Genomic DNA, 24944 nt, shown 5'->3' with positions numbered 1-24944 from the left:
TAACCCCCTCCCATACCCCCTTACCAACCCCCACCCCCCACCAAAAACTAATGGTCAGATTCTCGGGTGCCACAGTATTTTTGTGCCAAATTTGGTCAAAATCAGTTTAGCGGTTTTTGAGTTATCGTGTTACAGACAGACGGACAGACAGACAGATAGACACCATGAAAATATTTTGTATTTAGATCATTTATGACCCAAACAACTCATTTTGAATAAAATTAAATTAAAAAATTAAATTGGTCACTTCCTGTTTCACCGAGATTGACTACAGCTTTTGGTTTTTAAATGGCACCCTCGGTATTTTTTTACTTTATTCAATCAGAATTAGTATAAGAATTAATATAAAAATAACACCCTGAATAGAATGACATATCATATACATATGTTAACTTTTGACATTCTCGTTTAAAAAAGTGTATTTTAAATTTCAATATAGAATGCCATGGCCGTGTTAAAAACCTTGAGAAACACCCAGTATACTTTTAATATTTTTCAACTCTAACGTAGACTCGCTCAAGCGACCATCAACCAACAACAAAAAGCATTGATTTGGATTAATATTTTATTATTATATTATGAGGCATTTTTATTTTTTAGATTACAAAATTACAACGTGTAATGCGAAGGGTAGGTACGGCCCAAGCCATTCCAACTGTAGCAGAACTTACGCCAGTTCCATCACAAATGTCACGGTACTACACGATGCTGGCGTTAGTGGGGTGCAAAAATGGATTGTACCCAGGGAGGGTTACTATACGTAAGTACTTCGATATCTCAGAAAAATAAGTAAATATAGAAAAGTTTTACAATATTTACTAATATAAATCAACACACTGTAACCAATACTTAAAACTAGAAATTATTTCATAACGTGATCACTTAAATGAAAAATTCAATATAATATACAATCAGTTAGTATTGTTTAGGTTTCTTCTCAAGAGTTCATTGTTGGTGTTTTTTTCATATCATCTTAATGTAGTGATATTCTAATTGACTACAAAAAATATTATCATAATACTTTAGCATATGATCGACATATTCTAATCTTAAATGTTTTAGCTTTATCCTGGCTGGTGCTGGTGGTGGTAAAGGTAGTATGGGTATGGGTTCATCAAGAGGTGCACTGGTACGAACAGTACTGGAGTTGAAGAGGGGCCAGGAGATATTTATGCTGGTAGGACAGGAAGGAACCAGCGCTTGTATAAAGGTATGTCTTTTATATATATAAAAAAATGTAATCTCAAAATCTACTACAATACTTACTATTTAAAAACTTACACGGTGTTCACTGATGTCTCATTAATTATGATTTTACCACGTAGCAGCAGAGGAGTTTGTCGAATATTAGTTTAGTTACTCCTCCAAAAATGAGCACTACAGTGCACCACAGAGGCAGTGCACCATTAGGCAGAAATCTCTCGGATCTATCTAACTATCGGAAACAAGAAATAGCCATCTTATGCGATACTGAAGTAGCCTTAAGAGAGATCAGCTCAGTAACCATCAATTCGAAGTTGGTGAAAGAATGCCTAGAGAAGCTTAACAAATTAAGCAAGAAAATAAAGTTCTACTACACTAGGTACCAGTCCATCAAGGAATAGAAGGTAATAAGAACACTTCACTAGCTGGACCAAAACCATTCTGCTTCCCAAGTGGAAACCAACTCAACCTGGAAGACTCCATCCATAACCTGGAATTGCTATCCTCCAACGATACAAGACACTTAAAGAAATTTCTCAGATTTGCAAACCAGAAAAATCAAAGAACCTTGATTTAAGTATGAGCAATCTTCGGATTGTCATGGGGTTTTTAACAGGACACTATTTCCTGTTTTCTTTTCACTGTTTCTTCAATGAACACCTCAGTACTCGTAGATTGCAGCTAAGAAACAACGGCGAATGCAGATTCTGTGGGGAGAATGGGGAAATGTCAGAACACCTCAGCAGTGAGTGCGCGAAGAAGACAAAACCATGCGTGCCATAAACTGATATCTGAGATGGAGAACTAACCTCTGTAAAACCGTCTCAGATACTGGCTTTTGTCAAAGCTGCTCTGGGACTGTATGATGAGTGTGGGTATGAGCTTAGATAACTCAAGAGATCTATATGGTCGCGGTGATTGATTAATTCTCCTCTTCCATACAATCCACAATTTACTCTTCTGAAATATTCAATCTACCTAACTAGATTCTGAATAGTAGGTAGTCGATAATAGCATTTTTAGTCACTTCTATCTAAAAATAAGCATTTAGTTGCAATTTTTATTTAAATACATTTTAATTCACACACTTTTATTTTCTATTTATATATATTTTATTGATAGACTAGAGTGCTTTTTTGTTATCATTTTATACTATATTTTATTATAGATTCTTGGTCAAACAAGTAACTGTTCCACGATACAAACTGCCAAAGTACCCAACAAAGTACGAGATATACTTTCGTACGACATTAACGATACTGGAGGAGGAGGCGGAGGTGGTACTTTTGTTTTTATGGTAAGAATCGCTAAATGTTGAAAGTTTTTTTACTTATATTTAATAATTGTTTGCAGAGAAATCGAACCAAAGACCGAATACCCATCGCTGTAGCTGCGGGTGGAGGTGGATTGGGTTTGAGTAGATTTATTGATGATAATGGACATCATGGGCAAGAAATACAGCTTTCTGTGAGGCCTTATACTGGAAAAATGTCAGAACTGAAGTAAGAAATGCTTAAATATATGATCAAAATGTTTTATGATTATTAAGGCTGACCGGTACAGCGTTGCCCACTTTTATATATTTTCTTTTAATCAAAATATTTTAGGAAACAAAAATAAATTAATTATCAATATATAAACAGTTATTATTTACATCAACAAAACGCACCTTCTTAACAACACTTAAGGGACATAAAGGGCCATTACTACCTCTTACCCGTTCAAAATATTGTAATAAAGTTACGATGAGTTTTTTACGACTATTAAGCTATCTTGTACACTTCTCACTAAAAAAGGTTCTAAAAGAACAATGTTCGATTGCAAGGTCTGCTAGTAAACATTTTTGAGCTTAAAGTATCACAACACTATTTATTTAAACCAAAAACTCGTAATACAAAACTAAAGTGTCAAAACGAATGACAATGTCAGGAAATAAATAAATAAATGCGGCAGCTTGACATTTTTTACAGCAGAGCTACCACCTGAATCCCCAGCGCAATATTAAAATTCCAGTTAGTCAGCCCGGCGCCGAATATCTCCATGGTTGGCAACAATGAATTTAAAAATCGCGCCCTCGATTACGTAACTAAAAGTTTAACTGCTTTCAAATATATTCATGTTTTATATGATGACAGGCAAACATTCTTGTAGGAAATTACATTATTGCTTCAATACTAATTAACATACTTAGTCAAAATTCATATGCAAATTTCGATATGTTAATTCCGGGATTTACAGTAGCTAAAAATGTCATAAACGGATAATTATTACAGTTTTTAATATTGCTTGCTCATGCTGTGAGGTATATTGGTGCTGCTATTATATGCATATAGGGTAGTAATGGGTTGTTATTTAACTATCTGATATTTTATAACAATTATTTAGAAATAACATAACGTAACCGTTACTACTTCTAAAAAATAACAGATATAAAATAACGACATGTAGAGATCGACCGCTCGTGAAACGAAGTCGGGGCTCTGCACCGCCACGAAATTCTATACGGCTCGAAGCAATTCCAAAAAACAACTAAAGTAAACGCCACGAATGTTTGGGAGTGATTCATCGATCGCTACCATGTGAATTAATCCGTTCAAGGTCACATAAAACTTAATTCCAGTGCCGTGGTGTTTCAAGTCATAGAATAATCAATATATAATCTGTTGTAATTTGTTATTTTAACTGTCAAAGTCTTGTCAAAACATATATTTGGTTATAAATATAAAATGGAATGCCCCGTTGGTCGCACTGCAGGCACACCAATGGACTGACGCACAAAAACGAATCAGTCAAAGAAACGCGATATAGTATCGTCTTTGTCAATCACACTAACATTTTAGAATAAGTAGGAGGAGCGCAAGCTGATGATTAGACCGGGCCTTTAAAAACCTACGTCTGCGGTAAAAATTTACGTTTTTAATCTAAAAAAGATAGCGCGCGTGTGGATTCTAACTTCATCAAGCGATGAATCACTCCCAAACATTCGTGGCGTTTACTATAGTATGGAAAACATGTTATTTCGACAACCATCAGTACAGGCGGCGCTGCGGCGCCGAGATACAACGGAGTGAGGAATGCGCTACGGCGAACGTAGCTGCTGCATCGGTCGATGGTCGTGGCTTGCAACAGCTTAAAAATAATAGGATATAAAACAAGCAGCTTTTTTGAAACAGTTGCGGGCATAACGCCTGGCGGTCGAGATAACAGGAGTGGGAAAGTAACGCTGCTGCATCGGTCGATCGTCGATGGAGGCTCGCAACGAGTTGGAGAATAACGTATAGAAAATAAGCAGTCATTTTAGATACTATGTTTTTTATCCTGTTACGAGTATAACCAGCTGCGGTCGAGGTAATCGGAGTGGGAAAGTAACGCTGCTGCATCGGTCGATTGTCGATTGAGGTTCGAAACAGGTTGGAGAATTAACGCATCAGTTCTTTTTCAACCTGTTACGAGCATAACGGGCGGAGGTCGAGATATGGCGCTGTATGTTTCAGTACTTAGTTATTAAGTTTCAGTTACTTTTTATTAATATCTTTAAATATATACTTTCATTGGTTTTGCTACATTTTAAAACTCTTCAAAGACAATTTTACTAAGATTTAATTTAAGAAATTGTGAGTGGTGCTTAGAAATTTAGTGATTAATTTATTTATTATAATAATGAGAAGTACTTAATAAAAAATGGAAATAACAATTTAGTTAATTATTTAGTAATATGTATATTTTTCTAAAGAAATGCTTTAGAAAAAAAATTGAGTTTTTCTAAGTCTTAAATTATTGCAATAGTTGTAACGTAATAGTTTTTTTTGTATAACCATACAAAATATATTACCATCGGTATTTTTCACCACTGTCTAACACTATTACTGTTATAGATGGTGATAAGAATAAAAACACTATGTTAAGAAAAGACTGTTTGAAAGGTAGCAAACACATTGAGGATAATATTAATTTTAAATAATGTATATTCGTTGCTTTTGCTGCCATTTAAAGCTTTTCAAAAAAAAATTACTATTCAGAGATAATGATACAGCAAACAATAGATACTAAAAATACACTAAATAAAGATATTACTTTTCAACTTCTAAAACAAGTAAAGGCTAAATTATACAGACTTCAAATTATTTGGAATCGCACTAAGAAAAATTAATCTCTTGAAATACTAATAATTAGATATTACCCTTGTTTATACAGTATGTCCCCGGACTGTCTTTATAAGAGGAAAAACTTTTTTATTATTGTCATTTTTAGAAAAATGTATTCTCCATAAAAATGTTTACTTGTTCTATTGTTAATCCCGTTTATACTTTTCCAAATATGTGGTTGAATTTTTTCTGAATTCTAAAAATAAAAAGGCGTTTCTATGGTAACATAATTTCGATTTCGAAGAAGAAGCAAAATTTTTTATGAAGAACGCGTTTTTCTCAAAATGTCAACAATAAAAAAGTTTTTCCTTTTATAAAGACAATCCGGGGACATACTGTATATATTATACAATTGCATAATCAAGGATATTACTTATTACTTTCAGATATTTAGCAATAAAATAAAGAAACTTGTTATTTTTAAGCTGTTTTTTATAAATAACTATAACAGTTTCAACTGTTATCTAAAAATAACAGTTTTGCCCACCACTAATATACAGATACAAATCATAGTATTACAATCTATCATATTGAACTCCTAGTATATCTATTATGTAAGTTAAGTTACTATTTTTAAGAATATTTAATACAAAAAATGGTAACTTATACTTATTAGAACTTCCTGTATTTGAATTACAGTTCAATTTATTTACTAGCTGTGCTAAAATTAATGTATTTATGTAGATCTGCTGGATCGGGTGGTGGGTGGATGATGTATCCAGGTCTGGTTAACTCAATTCACCAAGCAGCTATGGGAGGTTCATTGCTCATGGGAGGCATTGGAGGAAAAGCTTGTTACAATTCCACTGATGGTCGAGGAGATGGAGGATTTGGAGGTGGAGGAGGAGGTTGTAAAAATGGAGGAGGTACTGGATATTCAACTTTTTTTAAACTAGTGGTAAAGTAATTCATAAAATTCTAATAGGTGGTGGTGGCTATGCTGGTGGTAATGCCAACTCTACCAATGGCGACGGTGGAATATCCTTCGTGAACCCCTACAGGACGGAGCAAGGACTGTCTACGTCATACGTAGGCCACAACGTAGGCTCGGGATACGTTGTAATCATCCCGGGAATAGAAGGCTGCGATTGCGACTACCAATGTTTAGCACTGGACGAAAAACGATCGGAAGTAACCTGCGTCTGTCCTAAAACGTGGAGACTAGCAGAAAATAAGAAATCTTGCATACGTAAGTCATGTATAAGTATTATTTTCATGCCCTACCAGTTTCTTTTTTTGATATTTTTTAATAATGAATAGTTTTTTATATCAGTGCCAATGACCTACAATCATGAAAAGTTTTTAATGATCTGTTTTTCAGTATACTTGGCTTAATTATTTTTGTACAATTGTACCAGATTTTGTATCATTTCTTCACTAATTGACTTACCTACCACAGAATACACCAAAACAGTTTTTTAACACACCTGTAGTCTGCTGTGAATCTCTATATTACTACATAACATAACTAATTTTGTACAGGGTTAGTTTGTACTTGAGTCTTCTTATAAGTGTTTTTTAAAAGAATTATAGTAATACTCAGGCTATACTTAGTTAGATCAAGAAGCAGTTCTTCTCCGTTCATTTTTTTTTGGTTTTGTATCCCACTTAACTCAGCAATCTCTCTTGGATATTTAAATGTTTCTTTGTCTGAGCTTGGAGGATTCGGTCTCTAAGTTGCTAGACTTTTTGAAAATAATAGGTCTGGAGAATGTAACCTAAGGATCTGAAAAGGTCGCAGTGGATGGTAGCTGTTGCCCCACCCTAGTTGGCTAGTTCATGTACAATTTCTTCTAGTTTAAGTCAATACTCAACTGGCAACCAAATTAATCAATACCCAAACCAAAAATTTTAATACTAAAAACTATTAAACATATTTTTTAATGTACGTCTACTGGATGTGGGTCTATGAAAGGAACTTCAAGAATGCAGACACAATATTGGAGTAGGGCCAATTTACTATAAAACATATGTAAATAAACATCAATATATTTTATAGATCGCCACCTAAATACACGCGGCTGAGGGTCCACAAAAAACACACTCTGCTTACTCATTACATTGGCCACTTGCAAATTTGTCGAAGTTTTATTGATTTGATGCATCGTCTATTTTTTTTACGAGAACGGTAGTATACCGAGCTTGGAGAACAGTGCAGTCGTTATCGGTAAAATAGTTCCGTGATTTTATTAACTTTTTATTGTTTTTCTTTTAAATTTTTTAATTTATATAAAGATTATATCTCATTTACGTAGAAAACCGTTGAAAAAAATAAAACTAATCAGGTATCTTTGATTTTTTTTATAAGTAATGTTTATTTAAGATATTTATAGTACGCCTACGAATTGCTTGCTAAAAGAGAATTTCGCTTACACTTTACAAATGCCCCCTTAGCTACAGAACGGATCTACGTACTGTATATCTATCATATATTGTGTAAAATTCAGCACATTGACTTTCTCAAATAAATATATATTCACATTTGAAGAAGACTGTCCCTATACTTGTTTTACTTAACATGAATTCACATTGTCACAATTCACAATTTTTATATTATTAATTTTTCAGCGATACAAATCCAAATGGAATCACAGTACCCACCATGGTTCGTCGTTGTTCTCATTGTAACAGTTTTTTGCCTCACCGTAGCCTTTGCCGTGGTCTGCTTCGTGCTATGTAAGTTTCTTTTATACTGCAATCATCAAAGTCTTCACTTTGACATAACCCCCATCGAGTTCCCATCACAAATATATCAGTTAACAACTAAAATTAACTAGTATTTTCAGATAACAGGTACCAGCAACAAGTTTCCGGCTTGTTACGAAGAAAAGGCTGTCCCGTTCCTGACCTGCAACTCAGCAGGCTCAGACAAGCCTCTGGAAGCATGACAGCTCAATATAACCCTACTTATGAGTTTGGCGGTGTCATTACTACAATTACTGATCTTCAGCATATACCGAGAGATCAATTACGTTTAGTAAAGTAAGTAAATATCTTTGATATAGTTAGTTTTGTCGGTTACGTGTTAATTCTCATAGATAAATAGTATAAATAAACAAACAGTATACAAAACCTACAACCTACGCGCAATCATACATTTTAGTATGTTGTTTTTGTTTATTTGCCGTACATTGTTAGTAATTTTGAGTTCATATAAGTTACAGTTATGCTGATTTATGATCAATCGTTGTAATAATTATTGTAATTGTATGATGTGAATAAACTATATATTGTTATTACATTAAAACGAAGGTACCCAAGATACACAAACCAGGTGCAGACAATTGCTAGGTTGCCCCTTATTCATCAAAAAAGTTTATTAACCATAATCGAACATGATTATTATATTATTTCATTAAACTACAAAGATTTTTTGTCACATTATTTTTATTTAAAGATTTATTGCTTTTGATTTAAAATGTGTATTTGTTTCTGTATCAAAAATTTATAATAGCATAATTCAGAATCAAAAAATTATATACCACAATTTTTGGCTTTAAATATATTCAGTTAACTACACCAAAGTTGTTTATATACATTTTGAGTTGGAGTGTATCTCAATGTATATAGTTAATATACGGGAATTTGTCCTTTTACTCTGATAAATGTTTAAATAAACTTTTCAAATTTCAATCCTTCATATTTTCTCAATGACTCGACCGATTTTCAAAAAAGAAGAGGGAAAGTATAGAGAATAGAAAGCCCTTTTCACTGCGGTACCACTTGACCCCCCTTCCCATTTGAAAAAAAAATGGGGGATGACACCCCCGCTTGAAGGTTGAAGAATTTGCAATCATTTTTGGGTCAAAAATTGTCCCCATCACCAACAAAATTGTCGTGTTTTTGAATTTTCTGAAAAAAAAATTACCCTGGAAATTACCCTGGCCGTTATGCCTTGCGGAACGTTTTCGATGGGCCACCCTGTATGCTTATGTTAATTCCTGTAATAACGTTTTTTTTTCATTAGGGCTCTTGGTCAGGGTGCTTTTGGTGAAGTCTACCAAGGCTTCTACCGTCAAAGACCGGGAGATACCGTTGAAATGCCTGTAGCTGTCAAAACCCTGCAGGAAATGACAACTAAGCCAGCAGAAGACGATTTCATCACCGAGGCACTGATAATGTCCAAGTTCGATCATCCCAACATAGTTCATTTCATTGGTGTATGTTTTGACAAGCATCCTAAGTTTATTATACTGGAACTTCTTACCGGGGGAGATCTCAAGAACTTTTTGAGGGAATCCAGGCCTAAACCAGTGAGTTTTAATGATTTTTAGGTTATGTAGAAATATATTTGTTTGTTTTTTGTGTTTAGGATCGACCTAGTCCGATAACAATGAAAGATCTGTTGCTTATAGCGATAGATGTCGCTAGAGGATGTAGTTACCTAGAAGAAAAACGCTTTATTCATAGAGACATAGCCGCTAGGAACTGTCTGTTAACCACCAAAGGTCCTGGGCGTGTTACCAAGATAGCTGACTTTGGAATGTCTAGAGATATCTATAGGTTAGTATCTAAAAAAATTGGCGCCGGGAGGCACGTATAGCCGCCCATACTAAAATAAGTTAATAAAAAGTTGGTATGCAGTTATTTTAGTTTCAATTATCTCAAAAACTGCGACTTTGACTGATTTTTATGTTATTACAAATTTTGTTGCAAATATTATTCCTAATCTTAAATTGAAAACCGCGTTTCGCTAGCTATTGAAATTTTGGAGTTACGATTTTTTAAAATTTTTAACCCCCTCCCATACACCCTTACCAACCCCCCACCCCCACCAAAAACTAATGGCCAGATTCTCTGGTGCCACAGTATTTTTGTGCCAAATTTGGTTAAAATCGGTTTAGCGGTTTTTGAGTTATCGTGTTACAGACGGACAGACAGACAGAGAGACAGACAGACAGACAGACACCATGAAAATATTTTGTATTTAGGTCATTTATGACCCAAATAACTCATTTTGAGTGAAATTAAAAAAACTTTTTTTTTCGATCTTAATAGCCTACCATACCTGTTGGTATGGTCTAAAAAAGGATCTGAAGCAGCGAAAAGAATGCAGGCAAAAAAATCAACGTTCTCATCTGATTTCATCCATTGGTCTATCATAAAAGGTAAACATTTCCTACGATATCATCCGTTTGGGACAAGCCGGCAACGCTGAGAAAGCGAATGATACCATTCCTAACAACTAAACTGATTGGTCGAAATTCTCGCACGTTTCGTTGCCAGGCGATGGACATGCGCATAACGTGTTCATATTGGCCAGTGTTACACTCAACTTTATGCCCATCCTTGAAAACAGTGGAAGTAGTGACTAGTATTGAAATATCCAGTGGCGGAGATATTGTATTGTATTCTATACCTTTAACTTAATTTGATTTGTGCATAAATAGTACACGCTTTCTAATAAATATTACTATAGTTTACTGGAAAATATTAAAGAAATTCCTAATATATTTTTATAAAAAACACGCCTCTGGATATTTTTTGAATGAAATCTGCGATGTTTTTAGAAATCTGCATTACTGTTGCTCCGTTGTTTCAGATCCTTTTGTCAGACTCTATATTTCTATGTTTTTTTTTTTCATATCCAAAACTAAATGCTGTTTATTTGCAGAGCGGATTACTATAGAAAGGACGGTAAAGCCATGCTTCCAGTGAAATGGATGCCTCCAGAAGCATTTCTGGAAGGTATTTTCAGTTCCAAGACAGATGTTTGGTCTTTCGGTATCCTCCTTTGGGAAATAATGAAAATGGGCTTTATGCCATACACTGGATGCACTAACAGGGAGGTTATGGACCTAGTTATTCAGGGAGGTCGTTTAGATAGACCAGAAAATTGCCCAGGTTATATTTCTTTTTTTTGTTGGGTGATTTTTTATTGGTGTATTATTTATTTCTAGGTCCAATATACGGTATAATGGCGTCCTGTTGGCACCCCCAACCGGAAGACAGGCCTAGTTTTTCCACGATAATGGAGAGGTTAGGATACTGTGCTCAAGATCCTGATGTGATCAACGCACCGTTGCCTATGTTCTACAGGGCGGTGTCCAGTGAAAGAGACACTACAGTGATTAGACCTAGCGACTCTAACGAGAATTGTCTACAGGTAATCTTAAAAATGATCTTTTAATTTTAATTTATGTAGGTATAACATTGAATTAAAATGCTACAGAAGAAGCTAAATACGCTAACGAAAAAAAAAATTGGCACAAGAAATGGAAGTTTGTGGTCGTCATTTTGAAACACCTTTATAGTTACTTTTGTTTGACTTTTCTCTTCAGATGCGTTTGTTTTGCTTTTCGGTGATTATTTTTTATTTGTGTATTTTATGACTGATTTTATACAAAGTGTCAAAAAAAAACAAAAATTCAGAAATACATTTTGTCAGGACTTGGTTTATAGTGAGATTATTGTAAATCAACGTCTATGGTTGTTTACTTTGGAAATTAAAAAAAATGATACTTTGCTTCAATTTTCAGAACCACCGGATTTTTTCTGGGTTTTCGTACTCCCTATGTTGGCATATTATCAAGATATGTTTTTAACTGAAAATTGAACAAAAAATTCAACAAACATTTTTTAAAAAACAACGTTTTTTTTGCTAGAAAGTTTCACAAATATTCCTGGAATCGAAATATACCACTTCTAAAATATGTGCATTTATTTGAGCCTTACCTTGTATCATCATCATCATTTTCAGCTTATTCAACCATTTCCAATACTTGAATTTAAATATTTTAAATAGTTTTTTCTTTGTTCTTTGTATTTTTTTGCTTCCGACGACGGAAATAGATAAACTTTCCGAAACGTTAAGCATTTTTTTGTTCGCTAGGCAAAGTTGTATATCTGTAAACCTAACTGCTAACAAGTAGTTTCCGTTTGGATTAACGCCCAGCAGTGTTTACAAAAAATAACTATTTTATTTTGTAGATTTTCTTGCAGTGGCGAAATACCCATATAGGATTTTTTGGAGACATTTCCAAGTATGGCGTTTCTCAGGTTCGGTCTTCTTTAGGTCTCTTAATTCCTCGTGGGTTTCATGCTGTAATTTTTGTGATCCATCTGTTGACCGTCCTTTTTGCCAGGTGTCCTGCCCATTGTCACTTGAGGGATTTAACTCTGTGGATAACATCTATTACCTGGGTCTTTTGTCGTATCCACTCTATTCTTTAATGGTCTCTCTTGGTTATTCCCAGCATATTTCGTTCCATTGAGCGTTGTGCGACCTGCAGTTTCCTTATGATGTCCGTTTTAAGTGTCCAGGTTTCGCATGCATAGGTCATGACTGGTAGTACACATTGGTCGAATGTTTTCTTCTTTAGATAAAGTGGCATTCTAGATTTGAATATGATTGAGTTTCTTCCATAAGTTTTTCATGCTAACTTAATTCTTCTGTTGATTTCTGGTAGTAGAGATCCCGAGCTGTCTATTAGTTGTCCCAAAAATATGTAGTCTTCTACTATTTCCAGTGTTGTGTTATTTATTGGTATGTCTTTTCTGTCCACTAGTTCGTTGTACATTACTTTAGTTTTTGCTAAGTTCTCTTTGAGACCCACTTTATTCCTGGCTGTATTTAGTTCGTTAATTTGTGCTTCTAGTTTTTCAGTTTGGTACAGTGTCCATGAGCTGTTGTGTGTTTGTTTCTTCATCAGGCAGCCTGCTGTCCAGCAGCTGTTCATATTCACTGGATTTTTTTCTTAGTGTGTTGGTGTTTACTGTAGTTGTTAGCGGTTTCCCTGGTAATCACCCTGTATATTTCTTATTAAATAGTTATTTTAATTATTGTTTAAGAAATATGTATTTTTTCAACATACCTTAATTATTATTAACATTTTTGGACTCAACGTAAAAGAAACCCAGCAAATTTTTGAGTGCACGTTACTTTATATTTTAACATGATAAAAAGATTGAAACGCTACTGGTCAACCAGAAGTCAAGTCGGCCATATTAAAACACTTTCGCGGTATTGTCAAGTTTATAGAAATACTTTTTCCTTAGTCTTATACAGGGTTGTTCACCACATACGACACGGAGTATTGTAGCTAAACGATTAGATTTTTACAAGTTGTAAGTTTTGTATTCGTTGAAGGACTATTAGAGCTACAATTTAAAAATATTTTTACAAGATACAGAGTGTCCCAAATAAATAAAAAATACCAAAGTTGTATTTTTTTAAATGGAACACCCTGTATATTATTACATTTTTAGTTTCTACCATTAAAATAAAGGTAAATTTGATAAAGGTTTATTACACTTAAACCTTACCGTTTTTGAAATATTTTCAATTTTGTGTAATTGCAGTCAAAATTTTAAGGCTTCATTTCTCCAAGGGTATCAAAGTTTTTAATACTAAATATTTGCTGAAGTTTATGTATTGATCAGTTATTGTGTTGCAATAATAAGAATTATACTACCTTATACAGAGTGTCTAAAATTTTATTTTAAATAATTACTAGCTTTAAACGACAATAACTTGTTTAATCTAAATAGAACACCCTGTATATTTTATGAGACTCAGATGCACAATTTAATTGTCCATCAAATTGTATTACGCCATTTTTTACCTATCGCTCCAAGTTTCCGTAGAAAATGTATTTTCGTGTAATTTTAAATTCATTTATCAATATACCCATGGAATACTGATATTTTAGATTATTTTTAAACATGTACCAAATTTTTAAAGAGTACAGATACTAATATTGTCGATATAGTTTGTTTATTTCATTAAAAAATAAAAAAAACTGTTTAAATATTTGTTAAAGAGGACCAATTAATATGATTCCAGTATTCAAACTACATTAATTGATTGTTTGCGTTGATTAATAGTAATTGGTCCAAATACTAAAAAACTTAATTTTTTATATGTATTAGACAGTGTGGTAAAAAGTAACACTTTAAAAATCATATTTCATTTTTTGAAAAATGCTTATTTATAACAACAGAGACATCCATTTTTATAACTTATTATTATATTGATTTCTGATTCCAAATCCACATTTATTTAGAATAATTTATTAACGAACATAATTAAGTATGTAATTAATTAGTATTTGGGCGGAAATAATGGTGGTTTATTTAATTAATGGTATATTCTTTTATAAAGATTTAAATAGTTGTCTTTTTGCATACAAATGGGCTAGTAATATTATCGTTTTGCTAAAAACGATAATATTACTAGCCTGTACATTTTGTACATGTGTTGCTTTAAAAACAATCTAAAATGTCAATATTCCATGGGTATATTGATAAATGAGGTCTAAATTATAAGAAAATGCATTTTCTACGAAAACTTGAAGGGATGGGTAAAAAGTGGTATAATACAATTTGATAGATAATTAACTTATGCATCTGATTCTCCTAAAATATACAGGGCGTTCCATTTAAATTAAACAAGTTATTGCCGTTTAAAACCAGTAATTTAAAATTTAAAATAAAATTTTAAACCCTCTTTATAAGGTAGTATAATTTTTATTATTGCAACACAATAACTGATCAATAAATAAACTTCAGTAAATGTTTAGTAATAAAAACTTTGTTACCCTTGGAGAAATGAAGCCTTAAAATTTTGACTGCAATTTGACAAAATTGAAAATATTTCAAAAACGGTAAGGTTTAAGTGTAATAAACCTTAATCAAATTTACCTTTATTTTAATGGTAGAAACTAAAAATGTAATAATATACAGGGTGTTCCATTTAAAAAAATACAACTTTGATATTTTTTATTTATTTGGGACACTCTGTATCTTGTAAAAATATTTTTAAATTGTAGCTTAATAATCCTTAAACGAACCCAAAACTTACAATTTGTAAAAATCTAATCATTTAGCTACAATACTCTGAGTCGTATGTGGTGAACAACCCTGTATAGTTTTGTTTTTTTTATTGAGACATACCATTTTTTGTAGGTGTTACCGAATGCTTCAGACTATTTGGTACCTAACCATACGGTTCCCACCACTCCGGATCCGATAGAATCAACGTCTTCCGTGGAGAAGTTGATTCCAGACAGTTCGAACGATCACTGGGAGACGTCATTCATAATGCCCAACTCTAAATCGACCCAACCACTTCTAGTTGATAACAACAAGGATGAGGAGAATAATCAGAGTGTAGGTCTATTTCTGTTAAAAAGATTATTATTAATTTTATCATTCAGTGATGTTTGGTCACTACAAATGATGTTTCCTTAGCGATATAATGTTTTGACTATGTTCGCTGCTTCAGAATGGATTGACTTAGAACTTAAATACTCGAATCCTGTGAGCGTAGGTGTTTTATACTAGCCCTGGTCACTTTACTTCCTTAGTCTGTACTTTAATGCACACGACAGAGATAAATATATACGATCAGTGGACAGAGAGACGAAATAAAAAGGCGCATACAGTGCTGCCGGTTCGTAGGAGAAATAAAATAATAAATGACGATAATATATCTAAGCTATTCAATAATGTTCATGCATGGTGATGTTTACAAATCTATTACAGCTGTAGTAAAATGAGTAACTAATTGTGAAAAATAAAGTTTGTCCACGACCACTGAATAATAAATCAATATTCTACTTCCTAGCAGAAGGAATATGGTGCCCATATTTGTAACAGAGTGAAATGTAACAGCTGATAACAGTGAATTATGATAAATCACACTTTGCATTTACTTTACATTTGTTGCTATGCCAACGTGACCAGGGCCGGCGGAAGGGCCGGGCGACCCGGGCGGCCGCCCAGGGCGCTGGATGGAAGGGGCGCCACGACAGCAACTAAAATACTCAAAAACAGTCATCTGAACATATAGTAACGAATAACCAGATCAATAATAATTAATCGGTACTATCAATTTTCACATTAAAATATCAGCAGTTACTACACCACACAGGGAAAATATCTGACTAAACATTATAAACACTACTATATCTGATTAAACATTATAAACACTACTATATCCTAGACCTATCCTATTATAGTTTACTGAAATTATGCTCAAAAAATACTTTTGATTTCTTCTATTTTGTATGTTTTTTGGGTACTCTATTCGAAACTGGGATTTACCAATTCATTTTCGTGGAAGAATCTTTAACAAAACAAAATAAAAAAATATAGCCAGCAATATAGCAATTGACAGTTTTAGACTGACTGCTCAAAATCGCACTATTTCTACTACCCACATCCTTTATTTGTTATTAATGGCTGATATGCTCTAAAATTATATGAGGCAAATATTCATTCGCAAGAAGCTCAAGAGGATTCCGATATCCTTATTATAAAAAAAAACTTATAAAGTTTGCTTCATTAATTTAAAAAAAAATTATTAACAGTAGTGGGGAAAATATCAATCTTTCGGTAGTTTTGATTGTTCCGGATTGAATATGTAGTAATAACGGTGGTAATACATGGAAAATGGTAGTAGCCTGTAGTAGCATCGTAGAATTTTCTCATTGGAGCAAGGCAAAGGAATGCATCTCAAACACTAGCTGAACCTCATTTTAAAGCCGACAAAACTGTATCTGATCATATACTGATTCTGCACGAAATAATTTACTGTGAAAAAGAAAAGAAAAATTTCTTAAATTCTTATAGGAAAATAATAAAAACTGCTTGCAACTAAATACTGATGTTTTCAAACATCACTTATACCAGAACGAGACTGCCGAAGTTGGAATTCTATTTCTTATCACTCTATATACCGGGTGCTTCTCAAAAGTGACACACCCCCTATAACTTGTTTATTTTTTCAGATGAATAAAACGAGAGTTGGGATGTGGGTATACGACATAAATTAGGATTAATTGACGTAGTATTCATTTGTTTTTGGTCACTTCCTGTTTCACCGGAAATTACTACAACTTTTAATTTTTAAATGCCACCCCAAATGCCAGCCTCGGTATATTTCTACTCTATGACATATGTCAATTTTTTGACATTTACGCATATGCTTTATTTGAAATTGTAACATGCGATTCATAACGACAACTTGACTCGAAATACAAAATGTGTGGTACTAAATTATTCTTAAGAAAATGCCTTTTCCAAATATGCTAATGAGCCAACCTTGTTCCATTTGAAAAAATTGAGATATTATTAAAAATACGATTAAGACATCTTTTAACCGGCCAGGATAAGACACGACGATCACATTACATTAGACGATCAAATCTATTTTTCCAAGTCTCCTTATTTAAAAATTAGTGTTTTTAACAGAGTCTTAACAGAGTCATAGCACTCTAGATTGAAATTTAAAATATATTTTTTTTTGACAAAAATGTCAAAAGTTGACATATGATATGTCATTCTACTCTGAGTGTCATTTTCTATCGAATAAAGTAGAAATATACTGAAGTGCCATTTAAAAATCAAAAGTTTTAGTCATTTCCGGTGAAACAGGAAGTGACCAAAAACAATTGAATACGTCAATCAATCCTAATTTATGTCATTTAATAATGTACCAAAACTCGTTTTTTTTTATCAAAAAAAAATAATAAAAAAGTTATAGGGATGAGTCACTTTCAAGACTCACTCGGTACAGAAAAAACAACAACCGCAGATTAAAATTGAATGAAGAGAAGAATTTTGAAGTGTCTTTGAAAATTTATTGCTAAAGTAGCATAAATATGCATAGTTGTAGTTAAAGTATACTATTGAAAGAAAGAGGTAGTTATAATAGCCATCAGGGGTGGGGGGGAGGGGGCGCCAGACAGTGTTCTCGCCCGGTCTCAATATTTCCCTTCCGCCGGCCCTGACCGTGACACTCACAACATCCGGATACGCGGCATGGATGATTTGACGTCTTTCTTATCTTTTCTTTTTATTAATTTTGACGTTTAAAACTGTCACATGTTAAGTAGGTAGTGATTATTAAGTGGCATATCAAGAACTCGTTTAAAATCAAAAAATGAATTATGAGAATTATAATGAGCTCTGTATACCACCAGAGATAGCAGAGGCGGCCAAACCAAACAAATCTTGGATTGCTACCACACAAGTCTAACATCACCAGGATCATTACATATCTGTCTATAAAAACTTTCTAGACTGGAGGATTGCTAAAGGCATAAATTCGTTTTCCGAATCCGTGTTATTAATATATTTAGTTGCCATTGCAACGGAACAAAAATCGATCTCCTGATTGACTAAAGAATGTTGGTACGATATTTTCATGCAAAGAACTTGAAATAATATCAATGAAATTCAAATACATATATAACTTTAAATAAATAAAAATTACCAACTTTAGTTACACAAACCAACAAAAAGTCAGATGCTTGTACTCCAATTTATCGTTCTCCAACAACAACTGTACTCAACTAAAGTTGGTAGAAGTATGTTTTATTGCAAAAAACTTGAAGCAGCATCAATAAAATTCAAATACATATATAACGATAAATAAAACACAAATTACCAACTTTAGTTACACAAAACAACAAAAAGTCAGCTGCTGGTGGTACGATCTATGATTTTTCAACAAATTTATTTTAATAAAGGTGGTAGAAAAAAGTACTAATATACAGGTATGTCGTAAAACACATCTAATAATAAACTCCCCAAATATTTGAAAATAGAATAGTTCGAGATGACTGCGACTCTCGATGCATAGCAATTGATGATATTGACGTTTTTATTATCTTTTAGTTAATTTTGACGTTTGAAATTACCAAATTTTAAGTAGGTAGTGATATTTTCCCCTAAAACATGAATACAATAATTAATAGTAACACTAACATTAAAAATACAAATTCAAACACTCCTCATAATTATTATAATCGCCGTGGACAAAGTATAGTATTCAACTCGCGATTTATAGCCATTATTCACTCTTGCCTTTCGCCTACGGCTCGTGACGCAAACCTGCGTGAATAATGGCTAGCATAAATTGCTCGTTCAATAATATACTATTGTAAACACCTACTTGTGCGGTTTGAAATTTTGATGCACAATCCGGCATAGAAAAAATGTATTAACCAAACTTTTGTCTATTTTTAATACATTCGATTTTTCATTTAAGCTGTCTGCACCACTGTCTCACACCTTAAAATCGAAACCACGCAGTTTCGATGACCAGATCGGTATACCGATGTGTTAATATACATAGTTCATATCAAATAAACTTTAGTCACGTGATTAAGCTTTACCGGCACAGCGTTGCGCACTTTTACATATTTTCTTTTAATCAAAATGTTTTAGGAAACAAAAATAAATTAATTATAAATATATAAACAGTTATTATTAACATCAACAAACTCACCTTCTTAACAGCAGTTAAGGAACATAAAGGGCCGTTACTACCGCTTTCCCGTTCAAAATATTCTAATAAAGTTGCGATGAGTTTTTTAAGACTATTATAAGCTATCTTGTACACTTTGCACAAAATAAGGTTCTAAAACGAACAATGTTCGACTGCTGGTTGTAAAAAAAATTAACTTAAAATACCACAGCACAATTATTTAAACCAAAAAATAGTAATACAAAACTAAGAGTGTAACCACACTATCCTAGAAATGGCATATCGGCGTAACGGCGTAACGACCTTGAATAGATTTCCAGTAATTCTATTGGCTGAAATTTTTAATACAGATGAATTTGACAGATAAAATTTCTGACAGATGAATTTTTTAGCCAATAGAATTACTGGAAATTTATTCAAGGTCGTTACGCCGTTACGCCGATACGCCGTTTCTAGGATAGTGTGGATGCACCCTAAAGTGTCAGAACGAATGACAATGTTAGAAAATAAATAAATAAATGTGGCATTTTTTACAGCAGAGCTACCACCTGAATCCCCAGCGGGAAATTTAAATTCCAGTTAGTCAGCCCGGCGCCGAATATGTCCATGGTTGGCAACAATGAATTTAAAAATCACGCCCTCGATTAAGTAACTAAAAGTTTAATTGATATCGAATATAGATATAGCGTAAAGAATACAAGGAGTGGTGTAAAAGTAGAATTTTAATTTGACTTTCAGTCACAGAGGGCGCTAGTTTTCTACAAATTGGCGAGAAATAAAAAGTAGCCAACCTATATAACTTTTATTTTAGAAAATAATTATTTTTAGCAGTAGGTATTTAACATTTTTTTCTATTTATTAGGTAGATAAGTTGCTCTCATTAGACAACGGAGCCACCGGCACCGGTACGGGCCACAACAACAATTTCATGGTAAAAAACGTCCCGACTTCGGTGAAATCGGGGGTTTCCCTCGATGCAGGCGCGCTTGCCAAATCGGTGATGACGCCGAAACAAGCGAAAAGATACGCCAACATAGACGAGAACGGCGTAGTCCAAAATGGCGGCTACGGTATCAAATACGTCAGCAAGAGCACTGGCGAGATCAATTGTTAGATGGAGAGAGTACTAAAAAAATCGGGTCTAGTTGACTGGGTTATGGTTTATATATAAAAATGAGAGACAGTAATGAAGGCATATCGAATTAAAAAAAGACCCCCACTCGCTAAAAAAGACATTTTATACAACTTATATTATATTATACGACATAATTGAAAAAAAGAACTGCATCTCAGTGGCATTTGAAATGACAGTCGATGATAACTTCGATATATTAATTTTTCGAAAAGTTTTTATGTCACTGTTTTATTATCGATATGCAGGGATATATATGCCAAAACAAGCTTTCAAAGGCTACTATGATGCTTTCTTCGGGTTCTATGCTACTTTATACTTTGTTAGATACTTGGTTTCATAGAAGAGTGTGTTAGGAGTATTACTCTCCTAGATTACATATACTTGCGTGGATAAATAAACGCCATAAGTTTAGCATTAAGAAATATGTCCCCAACATCACGACATGCCATTTTCAAACCTTCTTTATTGCACTTATGAAACGTTCAATAGGTTTGTCTTTCCCGAGGACCTTACTTTGCGCATGCGCATTCATAGTTGCACGTATTTCTAAAATAATCACAATTTTATACGGTTTAGAAAGTACTTATATTTTAAGTACTTTCTAATTAGTATTTGTAAAATGCATATATTTTTCAAATATAATAATATAAATATATTTTTCAAATATATGCATTTTACAAATTAAATTTTTAAAATTACTGTTCAAATTTGGCGCGTGGACGATAGGCCCTCAACAAGGATAATATAGGTTGCACCACTTGTGCAACAAAAAAAGAAGATAAATGGAAGTCGTTGATATGTTTGCGACAGTTTCCATGCGACACTTATCCACGTAAGAATAATATATGATCTAGGATTACTCTTCATATTTTCTATTGTAAAGTACAAGTAAATGCAAATATGTTTTGCTTAATTATAGAAAAAAAATTAGATATGTCTAAAGATCTAAAGATCCTCACAGACGTTGAGTTTTTTGCACAGGTTGCCTGTATAGTGTATAATATCTTTACCTTTGTGGCTTGTTCATTTCTTGAGAAGACTTCTGTGTTTTTGCAGCAGTACAAGTTAAATTGCGCAAACTGGCCTGGGCAGTCAGCCTGTGCTAAAAAACTGATCGTCTATGGGGGCTTTAACATTAAACAAACATTTTATTTGGAATGTTACAGGCGATATTATCTTTAATTTAAATGGTATAAGCACAGGTATCTTGTAAGATTACCAATTACGAGCGGTAATCATATATGAGACACGCTTTTAAAAATACTCAAAAATAATTTTACGTATACTGTGGAGACATTTCTATAAGACTTTTTGATAAATTTCTGTTTCTATAGTAGATACTTCGATATAAGGAAAATTACATATGTGAATGTAAGCATCAGTAGGATATCTCATCCATTTTCTTAGATCTTAAGCTAACAAATTGAAACCACTAACTGTTAACCTTACTTTTATTTCACTTTCAAGTTTGAGTTCATATGACAAAACATGTAATTTTTTTTAAAAAGAGATGTAATTCTCTAAGTAGTAGTGTAGGTTACACTTTTAGCATAATAGTAAGACATTTTTGTTAAAAAAATTGTTTTGCAAAGTTGGTTGGCTATTTGATTAGTTTTTACGTATAATATACAAGAAAAAGAAGATTTTTTACTCAAAATAGTTCAAAAACAAAAAATAAAGAGTCATTGTTTAAGTTCAGACTTTAAATGAGAGTGCAGGTTAGATCTTGAAACTAAAATAACAGACTAATGTCATTAGTGTTCACAATGAACCTTTGAATAAAAAGATTAAGGAAGGAGCATATCACAACATCAAACGCTTCGAAGAATGATATGATTAAAAATATACCTAGACTGCTGAAATTCTTGACAGGTGACATTATAAAAGTCTTTATCAAACATTAAAACTACAATATAAAAACACAAGAGTGTCTAAAATATTTGTTTTATGTATCGAAATTGTTCATATATTGTATTTATAACTTTTAGCAAAGGCTTGGGCCATGGAATGAAGAGGTTGTGGAAGCAGTATATCAAAGAACTTGGCGAACTAGTGTTGCCAGAAATTTGCAAGCGAATTTCTTTAACGGAGCCTTAAAAAATCTTCATATTCCTTCAACTTCACAAAAAATTCCAGATCTTGTGAAAAATCGCCAAATTTCGTGTATTTTACCTACTTTATAATTAGGAGAATTTTTTTAAAAACATCATTTCTAGTAATTTTCGGACACCGATGTGTTTAAACAAACTTTTTAATAAAAAAATAACACGATCAAAAATGCTGTGATAGATACTCGACAGCAGTATTATAAAGTATGTTTCAAAATATTTATTGCTCACAATGATTGCTTGAATCGAGAATAATTATTAATCGTGCAAGACACCATGATCAGCTGACTTATTAGATCCGTTTACCGTTACCGTTTTAGTTATGGAATGTGTCTAATAAGACGTGTTGAAAGATAGAAATGTGTCTATTAATTTTTTGTTAAATGTTAAAATCTTTCGAATTGTGGACTTTTTGACAGCAACATTGCTTTAAACTGAGGCATCCTTAATTAAACACCGTTAAAGTGAAAAAATAGATGTAGGAAAAACAATAAATACTACACAATAAGTACTCCTACTACATATTTTTACATTTCTACATAACAACCAGAATAAACCAAGAAAAAATAGAACAAGTTGAAGAGTATATATATCTGGGACAAATGATTAAACTGAAAAAAGAAAACCAAACAGCTGAAATAAAGAGACGAGTAAGACTGGCCTGGGCAGCATTTGGAAAATTAAGCTACATATTAAAAAACAAAGGATATCCACAGTACCTCAAAACCAAAGTATATAATCAATGTGTATCCCTGTACTTACTTACGGATCCCTGACCTGGACACTGACAAAATAAAATATGGATAAGGTAACAAACTCTCAAAGATCTATGGAAAGACAAATGCTACATGTAAGGCTGGCAGATAGAAAAAGGAATGAGTGGATCAGTGGAAAAACTAAAGTAAGGGATGTGAGAAGTGAAGTAGCAAAATTGAAATGGAAGTTTGCCAGAAGGATGATCGATGGAACAAATGCATCGTAAACTGGAGGCTCTGGGAGAATAGAAAAACTAAAAGAAGACCTCAGATGAGATGGGCGACGATCTGAGGAAACATGCAGGCACAAGATAGATGAGCGCGGCGATCCCAGAGAGGGAAGAGTGGAAGAGATTGGGGGAGGCCTATGTCCAACTATGGACCGAAGAGGCTGAATAGATAGATAGATATACATATTTTAACCATTGTGTAAAACTGCTAGAAACCTTCATATTGCCCTCTTTTTAAGAAGATAAAAATACTTCAGCCCTTCAATCGACGAAATTTGATTGTAAAGTCCTTCATATTGAAGGAAGTTCAATTCTGGCAACCAACCAAACCAAACACTGTGGTGCACTGTCAATATGGCTGACCTTACCACAGAATAATAGTTCTCGGACGTGACTTCCGGTTGATCAGTAGCGTTCGATGTTAAAAATTATAATGTGGTTAATATATACTGAATAATTTTGTGTTGTTATATTAAAATATGCTTCATTTAATCTAACCCCAAAGTATTTCAAAATTCTTTTATATTCAAGACCATTTTCCAGAACATCAGCGATAGACAAAACCGCTAATATTGTCCCCATTCTGTATAAATACTATTAAACTGACTCTTTTCTCCAGTTTTTTGAACGTTTTGAGTATGACTTCTTCTTTTTCTGCCCTAAAATAATGATATTTCAAACCCCATCCAAATACCCTATAAACACTAAGCAAAATCAAGCACGTAAATATATTTTCCCTAAAATATTAATAAGCGATAAGAAAAGATAAATTCTACAGGGTAATCGAGTTAGTTAGTTTTCGACGTTCCCCTGTATATTCGAACGGAGCAAAAAGGATTGTTATGCGGGGTTTAAGAGTAGGCTTAACCGTTATTAAGGTTGCGTGTGATATATATTTGAAGGCCCTGTATATTAAAGAATTTATGTACCTATAATTTTAGTATGAAGCTTTCTTTTTAAAGCTGACGGATATTATATTATTCTTAAATGCCGAGATTGCTCATTCAGTATATATAAAAAATACAAAAGGAAATTATGACGTAATTTGTTATTGTTTGTGTTGGTGACTATAAAAATACAGGGTGTCCTAAAAAGTAAAAAGTGTTTTTGAATGACAAAATTTCGAAATACATGAAAGTTTTCAATTTTTTTA

General features: G+C 33.2%; 1 protein-coding gene across 3 annotated transcripts in view; it reads left to right on the top strand.

Moving 5' to 3' along the window:
• The window catches only part of LOC115887692 (ALK tyrosine kinase receptor), an 86847-nt gene extending 63575 nt beyond the window's left edge, over positions 1 to 23272 (top strand). For 2 of the 3 annotated variants that reach the window (XM_030907155.1, XM_030907156.1), the window contains exons 10-23: positions 601 to 760; positions 1063 to 1210; positions 2372 to 2500; positions 2557 to 2705; positions 6033 to 6214; positions 6274 to 6537; positions 7917 to 8024; positions 8126 to 8330; positions 9316 to 9601; positions 9661 to 9851; positions 10963 to 11192; positions 11249 to 11454; positions 15255 to 15458; positions 20426 to 23272. In XM_030907155.1, the coding sequence (XP_030763015.1) occupies positions 601 to 760; positions 1063 to 1210; positions 2372 to 2500; positions 2557 to 2705; positions 6033 to 6214; positions 6274 to 6537; positions 7917 to 8024; positions 8126 to 8330; positions 9316 to 9601; positions 9661 to 9851; positions 10963 to 11192; positions 11249 to 11454; positions 15255 to 15458; positions 20426 to 20677 (2714 nt within the window). In that variant the 3' untranslated portion in view covers positions 20678 to 23272. The remainder of the gene's footprint in view (positions 1 to 600; positions 761 to 1062; positions 1211 to 2371; positions 2501 to 2556; positions 2706 to 6032; positions 6215 to 6273; positions 6538 to 7916; positions 8025 to 8125; positions 8331 to 9315; positions 9602 to 9660; positions 9852 to 10962; positions 11193 to 11248; positions 11455 to 15254; positions 15459 to 20425) is intronic. The other variant, XM_030907157.1, reaches the window with a different exon arrangement.
• Positions 23273 to 24944: the final 1672 nt, after the last annotated feature.

Source organism: Sitophilus oryzae, unplaced genomic scaffold (genome assembly GCF_002938485.1).
Source record: "Sitophilus oryzae breed Bouriz unplaced genomic scaffold, Soryzae_2.0 scaffold_610_pilon_pilon, whole genome shotgun sequence".
Classification (NCBI taxonomy): domain Eukaryota; kingdom Metazoa; phylum Arthropoda; class Insecta; order Coleoptera; family Curculionidae; genus Sitophilus; species Sitophilus oryzae.
Note: the sequence above shows the minus strand (reverse complement) of the source record. Positions and strands in the feature narration are given on the sequence as shown.